Here is a 15,312-nt window from a genome sequence, read left to right on the forward strand (position 1 = left end):
TCATTCAATTGCTATGTAAATTTAGGATTTAAGCTCATCAGTAATCCAATCAAATAAAATAATTTATAGATATGTATAGTCTGTCCAGCGAGGTGACGCACAATTTTCACATGGTCACTACTGAAACGGGTCAATTTATGGCAGGGTGGGGATGTGAAGAACAATTTTAGGTCAACTGTTGTAAATTCTCGCTAAACAGAGTATATGAAATTTCAATCATGAATTGCTCATAATCTTACATTAATACTAAAAGTATTAGTAATAATATATTTAAACAATTTTCTATTCAGTAGACACAAATTAAGAAAAATATAAAATTAATATGAACCCGTTTGCCTATCATAGTATTGATTGAACATTGACTTTTAAGTTTTAAGAAGGCAAGTATCCAACAGTAACGTGGTCAACAAAGTGTTAGGGATTTTTGTTTTCTAAGAATGAGAATTATGTCAGAATGTACTGAACACATTTTATCTCATCTAGATATCTATTAATACTATCTACAAGAGATAAATTATAGTTGAAAGGATATTATAGTAAGTAATATAAAAAAGACAACATTTTAATGTTGAAAGAATAAAAATACTTTATTTGACCAATAGCACAAATATCTGAAAAAAAAATTTAAGTATTATATTTAGCCCTAATAATTAGAAATTTAACAAAACAATACAATATTTAAATATAAATTTTTATAACTCAAAAATTATATTAAAATTTGTAATAGATAATGTGATTATTTTCTTGAGGTTGTCTCCTCAGTAGCACTTATGCCACCCAAAAGCAGTTATCAAGGTATGAGCATTAAATGGTAAAATTAGTTAAATTTCAATGACAAATTTTTATAATTGATTTAAATTCAATAACCATTACAAAATAACAGCTTAATTAAACAAAAACATTTTTAAATATCAACAAATACAGGTAATTACTAACCAACTAAGTTATACATGAGAAATTTTTAGACACTGCTGAGGGAGGTGGATGGGATGCTAACCCCTACCAAATAAACCACTGAACTCAAATCCTAATCTCAATATATATTTTAGGATTTGAGCATCAGTGGTAAAAATACTCACTACTTTTATTCTTCTGGAACAGCTATAGCACCATCATCAATTGCTTCAATTATATCATGAGGATTTTTTCCATCAACAGTGCACCCAACACTCTAAAAATGAATTAAAATGTTCTTATTAGAGTAAAATAAAATTAAAGTACATTATAACATTAAATACCTGAGCTGATCCTAAAATTTCTTTTACGGTTCCAGCCAAAGTTCTGGCCATCGATCTTGGTCTCATTGTTCTACTAATGTTAAAAATTTCATCCAAAGTTACATTTCCATTGTGTTTAACTGTAAAATAATATGTATTATAATTCAGAAAATCATAATATGAATTAATACAATTTATATTGAGTAAGGTTATTTTGTATGAGTCCGCAAAACCAAACAATGACACTCAGTAGTTCTGGGTGAAGCAACTCGCATTATTTTAATATACGACAGTTTGTTAAAATCACATAAGTCAATAAAACTAACATGAGGAACAATAGTCGATTGAATTCACATGCTATTAAGCATTGCTATAAGAGAAGACATACCATTTTTGACCTTCTTTCTATCACGGGGTGGTTCTTTAAGAGCTTTGATCACCAATGATGATGCAGAAGGGACAACAGATATTGTTGCTACTCTGTTTTGGATGGTTAGTTTAACAGTGATTTTGAGACCTTTCCAGTCAGATGTAGCCTTAGCAATATCATCACCGACTTTCTTAGGAGACTAAAAGAAATGAAAAAGTATTCACATTAATTTCGATAATTCACTACAAATCCATCACGTAACAAAATTTAATTTTAAAAACTCACCAAACCCAATGGACCAATTTTTGGAGCTAGAGAAGAAGTAGCACCGACTTCTCCACCTACGCATCTCATGTACACTGCAAATAAATAAAAATTAGTAGTACTTAAACGAATAAAATAGTAATTGAACACGAATAAAATTAACATAAATACATCAGAAAATTAACCTCTAAATAAAATGTAACAATAATATTATGTGCACATGTACTACGAATAATTATAGTATTAACATCATTTAGAAATTAATTTCACAAATCGGAATAATAGAATTTAAAATTTCAATATCAAAAGTAATACATATAAGTAATTTATGATTTTGACATTGTGTCACGTGTTTTACAAGAATTCTTAGTGAAAGAATATATTACCTTCTTTGACTTCGCTTGGATCAAATTTTGGTGGCATGATTAATTAATTGTAACTAAACAGTTTAAAAGAAATGAAGAAAAATAATTTTATAACGAATTTACGGATCTCGAAATCGGCATCCGATCGAAAATGAGCGAACGAGCTGAGTCGACAACCACGAGAAATGCTAAATAATAAACAGACCGCGGGTCAAAAAGAAAAAGAGAAAATTTAAGAATCGGAAGCCACGACCGCATCAAGCATTTGAGCCAAAGAGCCAATCGTCAATCGTCACAACACTTAACCTCAAATTAAGCCTATGGTGGGAGAGTTTATACGATATCCATTTCATGGATTAAGAAAACGTACAGAGTAACCAATTGCTCAATAAATTCAATAAAAGTACAATTTCATTTTTGCGAACACGATAACATACATAGACATAATAATATTATTATGTCTATGATAACATAGAACAAAAATAATAATATTATCTAATACCCATATGAAAAAGTCGTCACTAGACGTATATCAATGAATAACTTTCCCAACCTTAATGTCCTTAATATTCGCTGTCACTTTAATATTCTATTCTTTTTTTTATCAAATCTAACTATTGTACAATAAATTGTATAGATTGATGTAGATGTTATTTAAAATTTAAAATTAAAAAAAAAAAACATTAAAAGTTATACAAACACAATAAAAGTAAAAACTGAAGAAGCTTAAATTATTAATTTTTATTTTCATACATGATACATTATTTTTTTCAATAAAATTAAAAAATTTACATATTTCAATAGGTATTAGTCATGCATTTGTATTTCATTTTGGAACTATTTACCCACCTGAAAAATTTATTATGTTTTTGTCAAACATTTATTTGTTTGTGAAACCTAAAGTTAAACTGTTAAAGTGTAGCAACTTAAATTTTGTATAATTATAATTAATTTTTAATAAAGCCAGTAGTCTGGATAAATTATTTTTTCACGGTCTGAATTTGGTTTGCACTCCACGGCCTCCACCCCTGGAGTTGGTGGCTGAAGCCTGCTGAATGATGATTAATGATTATTAATAATAAATAATAATAGGGAATGTTATAAAAGACATCTTGTAAACTGTAAATTTCGTCGTATACTAGAACCAGCCATGGGCGATGAGAGTATATGAGACTAACACAGTAACACCAGTAAAGTATAAAATAACGCAGTCTCCATTAAACTAAGACTAGGACACTGTATGTAATATAGAGCCTTAATTAAATAAAAACGTGAGATTTGAAGCTATTTTTTTTATAGTGTACCCAGCACGTGCGTTAGTTATTAACAAGGCCGGAACTTTAGGCATTTGCATATTTGTCTAGAAAGTGCATATTGAAATTCTGATTCGATGCAAATCCGATTCATTGTACGTATAATTTAAATACAAAATTTTTTGTTGCATAATTTTGCATATCTCGTTATTTATTGTACGAATACGCATATTTTAGGTTTAAGAACATTTTTATGTATATTTCATAGATTTAACGAAAACAATTTTTTTTTTTTAGAAATTTATAGCTAAACAAAAAAATATTAGATATATCATATATGACAACCGAAATTCTAAATTTAATATAATTTGACAAAATAAATTAATTCATCAACGGCTATTACTGTATTGCTCCCAAGCACTCAACAATAATATTATCTCTATACTACTGAGAACTCGTAGGTAATAGTGACTGCCGACCGGCCTGTATTTATTTTTATCAACATTTACCACTGCATTAATATTTTGTACCATGATATAAAATATATATTGTAAATCGTAGGTAATTTGTGAACAATTATGTTTACAATTTTGCATGTAAAATGTATTTTGTTCAATAAATTGCATATTTTCCATTTTTTTACTGCATATTATACCGCATATTTTGATGATTTTAACGCATATGTATGCGCATATTTTAGTAATTTTTAGCGCATAAAGTTCCGAGCCTTGGCTTATTAACTAATGATTATTAATGAAAAAGCTCCTTACACCATTTTCTTTTTAGTTTTCGTCGAGGGTTGTCGGGTAGTGTTTTAGATGATAATTTTTGATTTGTGGAGATTAGAGTTTGTTATGTTTAATATTTAAAAATTTTATTTTTTTTTATTCTAGCAGAAGAAACTAGACGGACCTAACCTAACCGTGTCATCCGCGTTGGAACCAAGTTCGGTATAGATGGTTTTAGGTATGTCGTGAGATATTACTACCTTGGGAAACTCCGACAAGAATGTCAAAGTAGTTTGAGTAGCATGAGTTCTGTCGTACGATCTGTAGTACTTTTAATGTTAGATATTTAATTTATTTTTATTTGTACCTACCTATGCACACCGTTCCATTATTATTTTTTTCGGAAGTTCCGTATGTTAACTATTTTAGAACAAGTATGCATCAAAATTTGTCGGTCGGACTTCGTTTCAAAGTTATAATTTTTGGAAGTAAGTAATTTTACGCATAGCCAATATGGTATAATATTCATTTTTTTTCTAACCTTTTTAGAATAATGGTTTTTTAAACTTGCAAAGGGAGCAAGTTAGAGTTTGATAAATTGATAAGTAGTTGTTCTTTACGCCTATTTGCTTCAGTCATCAGACAAATGGCACAACTATGGGAGGCTTAGCCTCTCCTGGATATGACTTAACCCCCCCCCCCCCCACACACAATAATATAACTTATTGATCTTAAATAATACACTAAAATTGTATTTACAAATTTGTCATTTGGAAAAATAGAAATTAACATTTAATAAACTAAAAGTTTTCCAGTATAATAGATAAGAGATATTTATCCTTTGTAAAATATATTGACTTAAAAATATCTATTTTTACACTGGAACTGTGGAGTTCATAGTTCTGTCTGCGGAGAGGCTATGCCCCCCCTAGAATTTTAACCCTGTTGTGCCACTGCGGCAAATCGATGGCCAGTTAAAGTAACATATGTGTAGTGTCTCCCTTCTTGTGGGTATTCTACCTAAAAGTCCGGTAAAAAAAGTCTGGCGAACAAAAGTCCGGTTTATTTATTATATACATATGATGTCGTACAAGAAAACATTAATGTTATTAAAAATAATAGCAATAATTTATAATTCCTTTTCATTAATAAAAAAAAAAAAAAAAATTTATAATTTATTTACAATCAACTTTATAGGTAGGTACAATAAAAATAAAAATATTACATAAAATATGACATTATAATTTTTTGGTTAGGAATTCATAACTCCGAGTGTTGAAGAGTTTTTAACTCGAGTGGGACATAATATTAGGACACGGCCAAGGTGATAAATGTTTTCTTGTATGACATGAAATTTTATTTTTGTATATATTATTTTTATTTAAAAGTAACAATCAATCTGACCAAAAAATTATAATGTCATATTGTATGTAATATTTTTAATTTTTATAGTACCTACCTATAATATTGATTGTAATAATTGTATTATAAATTATTGCTATTATTTTTATAATAACATTAATGTTTTCTTGTACGACATATGTATAATAAATAAACCGGACTTTTATACATTGGACTTTTTTTGCGGGTCTTTTTTTACCGGACTTTTGTTCGTAGATTCCTTCTTGTGATAGGATATCAAATTACTTAAGGAATTAAATATTTAGATAATATAGAAATACTTATATATCTACATCATAATTTATAATATTATAGTCGTGGGCACTTGGTGGTTTGACCAATTCTATAACTAAAATGCTGAATATAGTGAATACCATAGGCGTATGGCCATGGCCCACCCTGTGAGCCGTACTGTATTTGTTGTATATATATTGTGACCTGATAATTGTTTGTCATGAAACTTAAATAATACAATTACAAATTACAATTTTCAATAATAATAATTAATTAAATGGATTTAAAATTGAAAAATTTAATTAATTAAATATTTTAAAGTATCTCTTGAAGTAGGTATCTAAATCATAATTGAATTGGCCCACCCTGCCAAAAAGGTCTGCGCACGCCTATAGTGAATACACTATATGTCTATATAGTATGTTCTCAACTTCCGTAGCGAGGAGGCGAGAGATTTTTGGTCGGGGAGACCCTGAAAAAAAATGGTACTAATATTATATGCCTAGACTCCCCCCTTTTTTTTTTGTTCTTGAGCTCAGAAACTTTGGCCATACATCATATATTTTATAATATAAAATAAAATTCAAATTTTTAAATATTTTATAAAACAAAATAATAATTAATTATTTGTCCCGTGTTTTAATTTCTAAGCGGGTAAACGTTGTCACTTTGTCTCCTATGACGCTTTACCATTACTCAACTTGATTTAGTGCTTGTGTGCTACCGTCGTCACGCTGTCTACTTGTTAGTATTAGTAGCCACAAAATGTAGAAATTTTTTCGGCCATATGGTCTAATATAATTGATGTACATATTACCATATTTATATATTCTTATTTCTCTGCATGTGGCTCGGCCGCACGCCGGGATTATCAATTATTTAACATTATTAAATATTAATATTCCTTTTTTCGTAGTCGAAATAAGCGACACGATGTCGATATTATACGTTTATGCATGAATTATATTATATAATAATTATTATTTTTATAATTCAGTTAATTCACTGTATTAAATTTGTTTATTAATTTACCAGAAAACTTGTTGGGATTACTTTTTATTAATCTATTTTATTCAACAACTTAGTTTTTAAGGCATGTTTGTTTTACATGTGTATTTATCTAATATTCTAATACTTAGAGTTTTTTTATGTTTGAAGTTATCCACGTGTAAGTAACCAGTATAGGCGTAATAGGTATAATTAATAATTATATATATTATTTGCATATAGAATATATATAGGTAACAGGAGTGTGCTCATGCCGAGGGTGTCATACCTATCTCCTTTTAGATTTATTTATTCTATTAGTATTTTATATTGCATTATGATCTTTATTTTAGTTATTTTTAATACTAGTAATTATATTCTATGATATAGGTATTTGAATTATTAATATTATAACTTATAATTTTTCAGAAAACTTTTTTATAGTCTTCGTAAAAATATTGGCACCCTTTAACATATTCCAGGGGGGGTATTGCCCCTCTTATTCACTGCTTAAATACGGTCATGCTTATGATTTATTGTTTAATTAAAATGTTATGTTTTTAATTGTTTTCTACGTGTTTTTCATCATTATTTTGATAATTTGATCTAATATAAATTTGAAGTTACCGCAAAAATGAGTACGAAAATAACTTCAAATGACCAGTGTTACCTCCCATCTCATTACATTTATTGAATCATATTTACATAGGTAATATGTGACATTGTTTTTCGTATACGCGTATATTTACAAATGCACAACTACTGCTTAGTCGCGGATACTGGCACTCCTTAAAGTTAACTGTTTAGTCAATGGTCAAACGTAAAAGCTTTTAGCCACTTATTCATTGCTCTAGTGTTAAATTTTGATAAATTGCAATTTTCACTGTCTTCAAATTTTTTAGGGCCTCCTTTAAATGTACCAAACTACTAAACTCGTCATCTTTTTTTTATCATTTCACCATTAAATTGAGTGGACTCTGCCATAACTTATGATTATATTCACTAATAATCATATGATTAACACAACTATATATACAATTAAACACTTCACTCATTTATGGTAGAACAGACTATATATTAAATTTTTGAAAACAGAAAAATAATTTTTACAAGATTAATTTTCTCATCTGTGGAATTTCTAGCTGTAACACATCCGGTATAAGATATATATCTTACAAATAATAATTTATCTTAAATTATACATCCATCATTTAAGATATATTTTTATTTTATTTGTTTATTCTTCAAGAACATAACATACCTAATAGAACATGCATGTTATATATAATAACATAATATTTATAATTATATTTATTTCATATTATTAATATGTATGAATAATTAAATTATAAAATGAATTAAATTACCTACTAAAATCATATAAACAATAATTAATCTTAAATTTAAATTAAGGCGGTAATAAAATTAGCATTGATATGATAATATTATGTTTATCAATATTTGGACCAATCAGAGCATAAGACGCGAAAATAGTAGATACGCGTCGGACGCTCTAATAGCTACTTCCATTTTATAATTGTGTGTCATTGATTTCTGGATAATTCTTGAAGTTTTGTTATTAAATATTAAAACACTATGGGTAAAAAAGCTCAAAAAATGAAGAGCATAACTAAAAGCAAGACGAAGACTCACAAGCAGAAAGTAAAATCTCATAAGAAAAACAAAAACATTTCAAAACCAAAGTACCGGACAAAACTGCGATCAGAGAGTCAAGACAAATTTAAAAAACCAGAGGCACCTCTTACTGACTATTTGACACACAAGTCAAATTACATTGCTGTCCGATTTATATTTGAATGCGGTATGTTTTAAAATGATAAACTATGAATCTATATGTTTCGAATTTTGCAGGTCTTATTTATTTTTTATGAATAGGTATTAAACTGGGCCTTAAACATATAACTATATGCTCAGCAGCAGTTTACTTCCATAAGTTTTATAAACATGTTGATGAAACCACATATGACAATTACGTAAGTAATCATTTTAATTAGTCAACATTTATTTATACTAAATAACCTATATTTTAACTGATTACAATACACCTATACTCTGTCTCAAAAGAGAATAATCAGTTGGCCTACCAATTTTCATCAGTGCTATGCATCTCCCACCTACGACCCAGTATGAGTGTGATTACGTTTTTCTCAACATACCAATAGCAATATTCACTTTGTGCAAAAAGTAATAGTTTTCTTTTAAGACAGAGTTGTAATTTTTGTAAGTAGGTATCTTTATTATTATTCTTTACTAATTATCATTAAATTTGAATTATTTAAAAAATCAATAAACCAAATATCATACTTGTATGGTTAGAATAATACATGTTATTAAACTTTTGGAAATCAGTTCACTATTTATTTTAATATTTTTAAGAAGGTGGTGAATTGTAAATCAATAACAGATTTTTATAGATTTATAATAAAATATTATTTTATGCAATTAAAAGTTTTAGTAAATATTTAAATCAAAATTAAAATATCTTTGTTGTTGCACTTTGGGTTGCATAATTTTATTTTAAATGGTTGACCTGTGTTGGGTTTTAATTAATTTTAGCAATACATAAATTTAATATAAATATTGATCATTTAAATTGTTTATTTTATATATTTGTAATCATTTTAAGAAAACTTATTACTTTTAGGAATGAATTAATCAACTATAATTATTTAAGAGTGTAAATAAATGTAACTGATTATCATTTCATTTATTAATCAAGTTCATAGGTGGCACTTGGTAGAAACTTATGTTGGTGCTAACGTTTATGGTAGTAACAAATTGCCCCCCAGTACCCCCTAATATATAACTATTGCTACAACAATTAATGTAGTTAGAAAAAAATTTCTTTATTAATAACTATTAATTGGGTCTCTGTATTTCAAATATGTACATGAATATGTAAAAATATTATTAAAAAACAACTTTATTTTGAAATAAAAAATATGATCTATTTTGAACCATATCGCTATTTTGTGACGAATTAGCTTCCTGCATTATTTAATTATTATCATATTATTATTATTATTATTTTAACATTTAATCACGGACTAAGATTTTAGTCCGTACAATTAATTGAGTAATCAGATATAAAATATTGAAATGATCCATGGTTATTTTAGATTCTGAGCGGCGGAAAATGTATTTATTTTACCATGATGTGTGTTTTTTTTATGTCTGTCATAACGTTTTGGGGAAGCAAAAATGCTTCGATTTTCGACTTTAGTACCTTATGTTAGATCAGAAAGTGAACCTAGTTAGTACTTATTTGGGGGATTAAAAGTAAAAAATTCTCAATAATTTTCTAAATAATCGAGAAAAACAAACTAAAAATTAAGGGAAAAACGGGAAATTTTACGCACAATCAGTTTTCGACAAAATCGATTTTGGTTTTTGGTGTAACTTTAAAACAAATGACCATATGATACATGAAAATTTCACCGAATGTTTATATAAGTATATTCTATCCACCATGCAATTTTTAAAAATTGTCGACTTAAGTTGAACTATTCATAGTTATTTGCAATTTTTGATCATCATTAGTTTTTTTAAAATTAATATAGATAAAAATGTATTTGTTAGGCAGAAAAGCTTGAAAATTTAATACAAGGCTTCTAACATATTGTAACAATAGCAGTTGAAAAATAAAAGAAATATATAGTCACCATTTTTGTTTATAAGCATTTAAAGTTCAAATTTTGACTACATACATAAAAATTACGACAATGTTCAAATTATTTTATGCTAGAAATTCATTAAAAATTTTCCTTTTATATCTTAGATTTGAAAATTGAATACATGGCTCCTATCACATTTTTACAATAGCAGTTGAAAAATAAAAGAAATGCGTAGTCACAATTTTTTTTACAGTCATTCAAAGTTTGAATTTTGACAACATATGTAAAAACCACTAAAATTCTCAAATTATTTTAAACTAGAAATTCATAAAAAATTTTCTTTTTAAATCTAAGATTTGAAAATTTTTAATAATCTATAATATATCCTAGACAGATAAACCGTCTTCGCTCAGAATCGTTTTTTGTATACAATGATATAATATCATTGGATTTAAATTTAATTCCATCCATTACAGTAACCCACTTCACACTTGTTACCTACTGTACAGCAGATCCACTTTCCCGCTTTTTTACTATCAAAATTACATTATATCAGTATAATTATTAACAACAAAATAATTAAAATATTTTTTACTGTTGTGATTGTCTGTGTGTGGGTGCAAAATTATTCTTTTGCCCCCCAAAAAAATTTTCGTGGGTGCAACTGCACCCTCATGCCCTCCCTAGATGCCGCCTATGATCAAGTTACATTTTTTCATACACAACATTTATATATTAGAAAAAACTATTTTAATCTTAATTTTTAGTGTAGTATTTTTTTTTTTTTTTTATACATATATATTAAAGTTTTATAATGTTTGTTTCATACAACAATGAAAAATGGTTGTCTAGGAAACAAATGGTATAACATAATTAATGGTACATAACATAGTTTTATGATTGTATGAGATCAATAAGTACCCAATATAGAATTTTACTTAATGAATAATGAGATAAATAATACTGATCAGTCCTTTAAGTGTTTTATTATACATTTTAATAATACAGACTAGCCATGTATAATATGTACAGTTATATAAAATATGTAAAAAATAAAAATATGATATTAATGAACATAAATATCGTGCTGAATATTGTCATTGACCTAAACAATATATAATGTGCATATTAATTTTTAAAGTATAAGTTACGACATTGTTTGAAATATATATTTAGTTTAAATAATACGACTACTGGTATGAATTAATTGTTGATAAACTGAATATCTAAATTAGTTAAAATTAAAATGAATCCCTACACTTATTGTAATATATTTATTATAATTGATCATACAAAAAATGAAAAATCTAAATATTATGGAGTGTATTGTAATAGTTTTTTTAAAACTTATTTTATAATTCATCAATGAGAAAATGATTAATTATTTATTAGACTTTGCATTTTATACATGAATGATAGTTTGTATTTATTTTACAGATTTTTTTATATTTATACATAAAAAAAATTAGAAATAAAAAATTTGTATACCTATAATCTGAACTTGTTGTTTAACGGGTTTTTTGGTTTTACGCAGAATATTATACAAAATATTTATAAGAGTTAAAAAGTTTGTTTCCATCTGCATTATCACACTTATTGAACTGCATAAAATTATTGTTACAACACTGTATGATTTGAGGCACCAAACGTAAGTGTAATTATTAATAATACTGATAACTATTGGTGGTATTAATAATATTTTCAGCAATTTTATTTAATGTAAGTATATCCCAAGTGATTATATAATTTTATTTTGTCAGGTTACAATATATTTTTAACCAGGTCATATAAAATAACAAATCACTTATGTTATCATGGTGTCAGGTTGTTTTGGTGAGCGCCTGCATAAAATTGAATATTAGATCAATTCTATGTATTAAAATGTCTCAAATTGTTGTACAAATATAATATTATACAAATATTGTTGTACTGTGATTTTAATGTTGTATATGTTTTTACAGTCTATAGCTAGTGCAACTTTATACTTGGCTAGTAAAGTACAAGATGAAACCATCAGACTTCGAGATTTGATAAATGTGTGTTACCACACATTACACAGGGATGCAGCTCCATTGCGCTTAGCTGAAGATTATTGGAACTTCCGGGATTCCATTGTGCATGCTGAAATGTTAATCATGAGATTTGTAAAATTTGATACAACTGTTGATCATCCACATAACGTAATTATATTTATTCAACTAATTTTATTTCACAAACATAGATATTTTTTTTTTATAGACATTAGACACTTAAGTAAAGAGACCAAACACATATGGCTGTTTACATGATTAACGTGCTGTAAAGAGCCACATGATTAAATAGCCACAAGCTGTGCTGTAGATTCATTTTTTGCTACTTTAGCCCGCGTGAAGTATAGAAAATATTTGTTTTTATGGCTTTTTGAATATATATATATAAATATGCAATATTTAAACTATGATTCACACATTGATTGGTTGCGTGTGAAATGCTGCATTCATATTGTATGTACAAAATTATTAATGTACTTATTAAAACTGAGCACTTGTTATCATATAAGTGTTTTGTTACTAATGGTTAGGGCTGGGATTTGTATGTAAATACATATTTTTAGTAAAACATAATAAATTAGTTTCACGTAATTTACAATAAAATAAGACATATTTTTACATATTTTGTCATAAATACATATTTTTACATACTTTGTAAAATTCTTGCTTATTTTTTAGATATTTAGTAAATTTTGACAATTTCGGTGGTTTAATAATATTTTACATTTATATTTTGATAATGGTACTCAACAAATTTTAAGTGAATAACATTGTATATAGGAATAAAGTAGGTTAAAATAAATATTAAAAATTTGATTTTAGTTTATCTTATCTGTTTCTGTTCGATAACCATACATTAATGATTATACTTTATATTCAACAATTATTTGATAAAATATATTTTTGAGAATTTACAACAGTACCTATCACACTATCAGTTTGCGTGGTTATGAAAACCTATTCACCTAACGTACATTTAATTTTGAAAATTTAAAACAATATATAGTTTGTCATTGTTTCACATTAAATTGATTAAACATCAATTGTATTTCAATTTAACAACATATTTTTTAATTTTTTACCACAAATTATAAATATTTTTTAAATTAAATTAATAATACACAAAAAAACAATAAATTAAATTATTAAAAAAATATTTATAATTGTATTTTAATTTAAAATTTTAACACATTTTGCCAATTTTAATTACAAATTTTTGGTTTTTTATTACATATAAATCCCAGCCCTAGTAATGATAGACTAGATATTTTAGTCTGTGTTGTCAAAACTCAATTTTGTTTACTGAATAGAGAAATAATATTATGATTTATGAAAACATATACGATATATATATATAGTTTGCCTACTGTATTAATGGTATTAAAATATTGTTGTATTTAATTATTTACACGTTTTAACGTAAAAAAAAAAAATGTACATATAGAATAATCCATATCTTTTCAAACTCCATTGTATGTTTAAAATATTGCATAAATTAAACAAAAATAAAAACCTTCAAAACATGAATAATCTCTACTCAACGCGGGTTTAAGTTGGAGCTTATGTAACTGTTACATATTGGTTTCATCATATCTTTCGGTTGATCTCCTTATTTCTCTTCATATTTTTTTGATACCTAACAGTGTTTTATTATTTTTACAGTATTTTTTGCACTACATTCAGACTCTACGGCCAGTTTTCTATTCAAAACATGGCAAGGACATCATTGTATTTAAGAAGGCATATGATTTCTTACATGTACGTTTAAATTCGTTTTATACATATATATATATATATATATATATATTTTTTACTTATATATTTCTTAATACATCCATTTTTACTATTATGTATTGATATAAAAATTTAAAATTAATTGTTTAATTTTTTTTAGGATTTTTATCACAGCAGTGATATTCTTCAGTTTAAGGCACAGCATATTGCAATTGCTTGTATTGAACTTGCAATCAAAGTATATGGAATTCCATCTCAAACAATTGATTATGCAATTCAACCTTGGTATCAGGTATACATCTTGTTTTTACTCTTTTTAGTATTTAATTGTTCTTATTCGAAAAGATGTTATTGAATTAGTTCAAATTTTTTTTCGTTTTAGCAATTATTTGCCAAAAAACGTTATTATATTGTCTACAATAAATGAGCAAAAATTAAATGTATGAAAGATCCATTGGAATTTGAGAACAATTTAATTGATGTATATTTTAGCTGATTTTTAAAAGGATACCGATCATTTTGAAGTGATATGCCTCTTCTGTTACAACATAGCAGGGCTGTTGAATTTTGGTCATATTTTAATAACCTTAGAATATATTATTATGTGGGATCATTTAATACATTCTTATTTGAATGTATTTTAATCTTTAGGACGTCTTAGGATATTGCTTTAAATTGTTTTCTTATGTTCTATAAGTTGTAAAGTTTGATAGAAATGAGAAATCATTAAGTATATTATTAAAAATAACACTATGTGTGCTATCTTACTAAAACCTAATACCTGATTCATATTTTTTTTTTATAAAAATATATTATGTTAAATAAATACAATTCATGGTGTGAATCATTAAGACTTTAACTTTTTTTCAAGGCATTGGTTGAAGACTTGGACAAGGATACACTTTGGAATGTTATGGCAGCGATCATGGACACATACGATCTCGAGTTATCTACCAACTAAAAGCAATACTATTCCTTTTAATATGTGTTTGTAATTTGTTTAAATTTTATTAATAGTAATTCTTATAAAAAGAAAAAATAAATAATTATAATAAAAAATCCAATGTAACAGTTTTTTTTGTATCCCACCATTT

The 15,312-nt window shown here is 26.5% G+C and overlaps 2 protein-coding genes across 4 annotated transcripts; one reads left to right on the forward strand and one right to left on the reverse strand.

Moving 5' to 3' along the window:
- Positions 1-560: 560 nt before the first annotated feature.
- RpL12 (ribosomal protein L12) lies at positions 561-2,471 on the reverse strand. Of its 2 annotated transcripts, XM_015509971.2 has the most exons (6): positions 2,238-2,470; positions 1,873-1,946; positions 1,606-1,786; positions 1,239-1,357; positions 1,080-1,171; positions 561-611 (listed from the first exon to the last, which is right to left on the reverse strand). In XM_015509971.2, the coding sequence occupies exons 1-5, from the start codon at positions 2,272-2,274 to the stop codon at positions 1,085-1,087; spliced, it is 498 nt and encodes a 165-aa protein (XP_015365457.1). In that variant the 5' UTR covers positions 2,275-2,470; the 3' UTR covers positions 561-611; positions 1,080-1,084. The 2 variants fall into 2 exon arrangements, with proteins under 2 accessions (XP_015365457.1, XP_015365456.1); XM_015509970.2 differs by having other exon boundaries at positions 561-1,171; positions 2,238-2,471.
- A 5,865-nt stretch (positions 2,472-8,336) lies between these two features.
- On the forward strand, positions 8,337-15,282 carry koko (cyclin Q). Of its 2 annotated transcripts, none has more exons than XM_089224946.1 (6): positions 8,337-8,641; positions 8,716-8,813; positions 12,416-12,634; positions 14,147-14,242; positions 14,379-14,510; positions 14,601-15,082. In XM_089224946.1, the coding sequence occupies exons 1-6, from the start codon at positions 8,416-8,418 to the stop codon at positions 14,643-14,645; spliced, it is 816 nt and encodes a 271-aa protein (XP_089081072.1). In that variant the 5' UTR covers positions 8,337-8,415; the 3' UTR covers positions 14,646-15,082. The 2 variants fall into 2 exon arrangements, with proteins under 2 accessions (XP_089081072.1, XP_015365472.1); XM_015509986.2 differs by lacking the exon at positions 14,601-15,082 and adding an exon at positions 15,090-15,282 and having other exon boundaries at positions 8,338-8,641.
- Positions 15,283-15,312: the final 30 nt, after the last annotated feature.

The sequence above is a fragment of the Diuraphis noxia genome, unplaced genomic scaffold (genome assembly GCF_037042655.1).
Source record: "Diuraphis noxia isolate RWA-SAM2 unplaced genomic scaffold, SU_Dnox_SAM2 contig0003, whole genome shotgun sequence".
NCBI lineage: Eukaryota > Metazoa > Arthropoda > Insecta > Hemiptera > Aphididae > Diuraphis > Diuraphis noxia.

What these genes read in the sequence shown, in the direction of transcription:
- koko (XM_015509986.2), top strand. Translation starts at nt 8,416, where the DNA reads ATGGGTAAAAAAGCTCAAAAAATGAAGAGCATAACTAAAAGCAAGACG. An exon ending in AAACCACATATGACAATTAC is followed by an intron (nt 8,814 to 12,415) that starts GTAAGTAATCAT and finishes ATGTTTTTACAG; the next exon opens with TCTATAGCTAGTGCAACTTT. An exon ending in CAATTCAACCTTGGTATCAG is followed by an intron (nt 14,511 to 15,089) that starts GTATACATCTTG and finishes CTTTTTTTCAAG; the next exon opens with GCATTGGTTGAAGACTTGGA.
- RpL12 (XM_015509970.2), bottom strand. Translation starts at nt 2,274, where the DNA reads ATGCCACCAAAATTTGATCCAAGCGAAGTCAAAGAAG. An exon ending in TCCAAGCGAAGTCAAAGAAG is followed by an intron (nt 1,947 to 2,237) that starts GTAATATATTCT and finishes ATTTATTTGCAG; the next exon opens with TGTACATGAGATGCGTAGGT. An exon ending in AAATTGGTCCATTGGGTTTG is followed by an intron (nt 1,787 to 1,872) that starts GTGAGTTTTTAA and finishes CATTTCTTTTAG; the next exon opens with TCTCCTAAGAAAGTCGGTGA.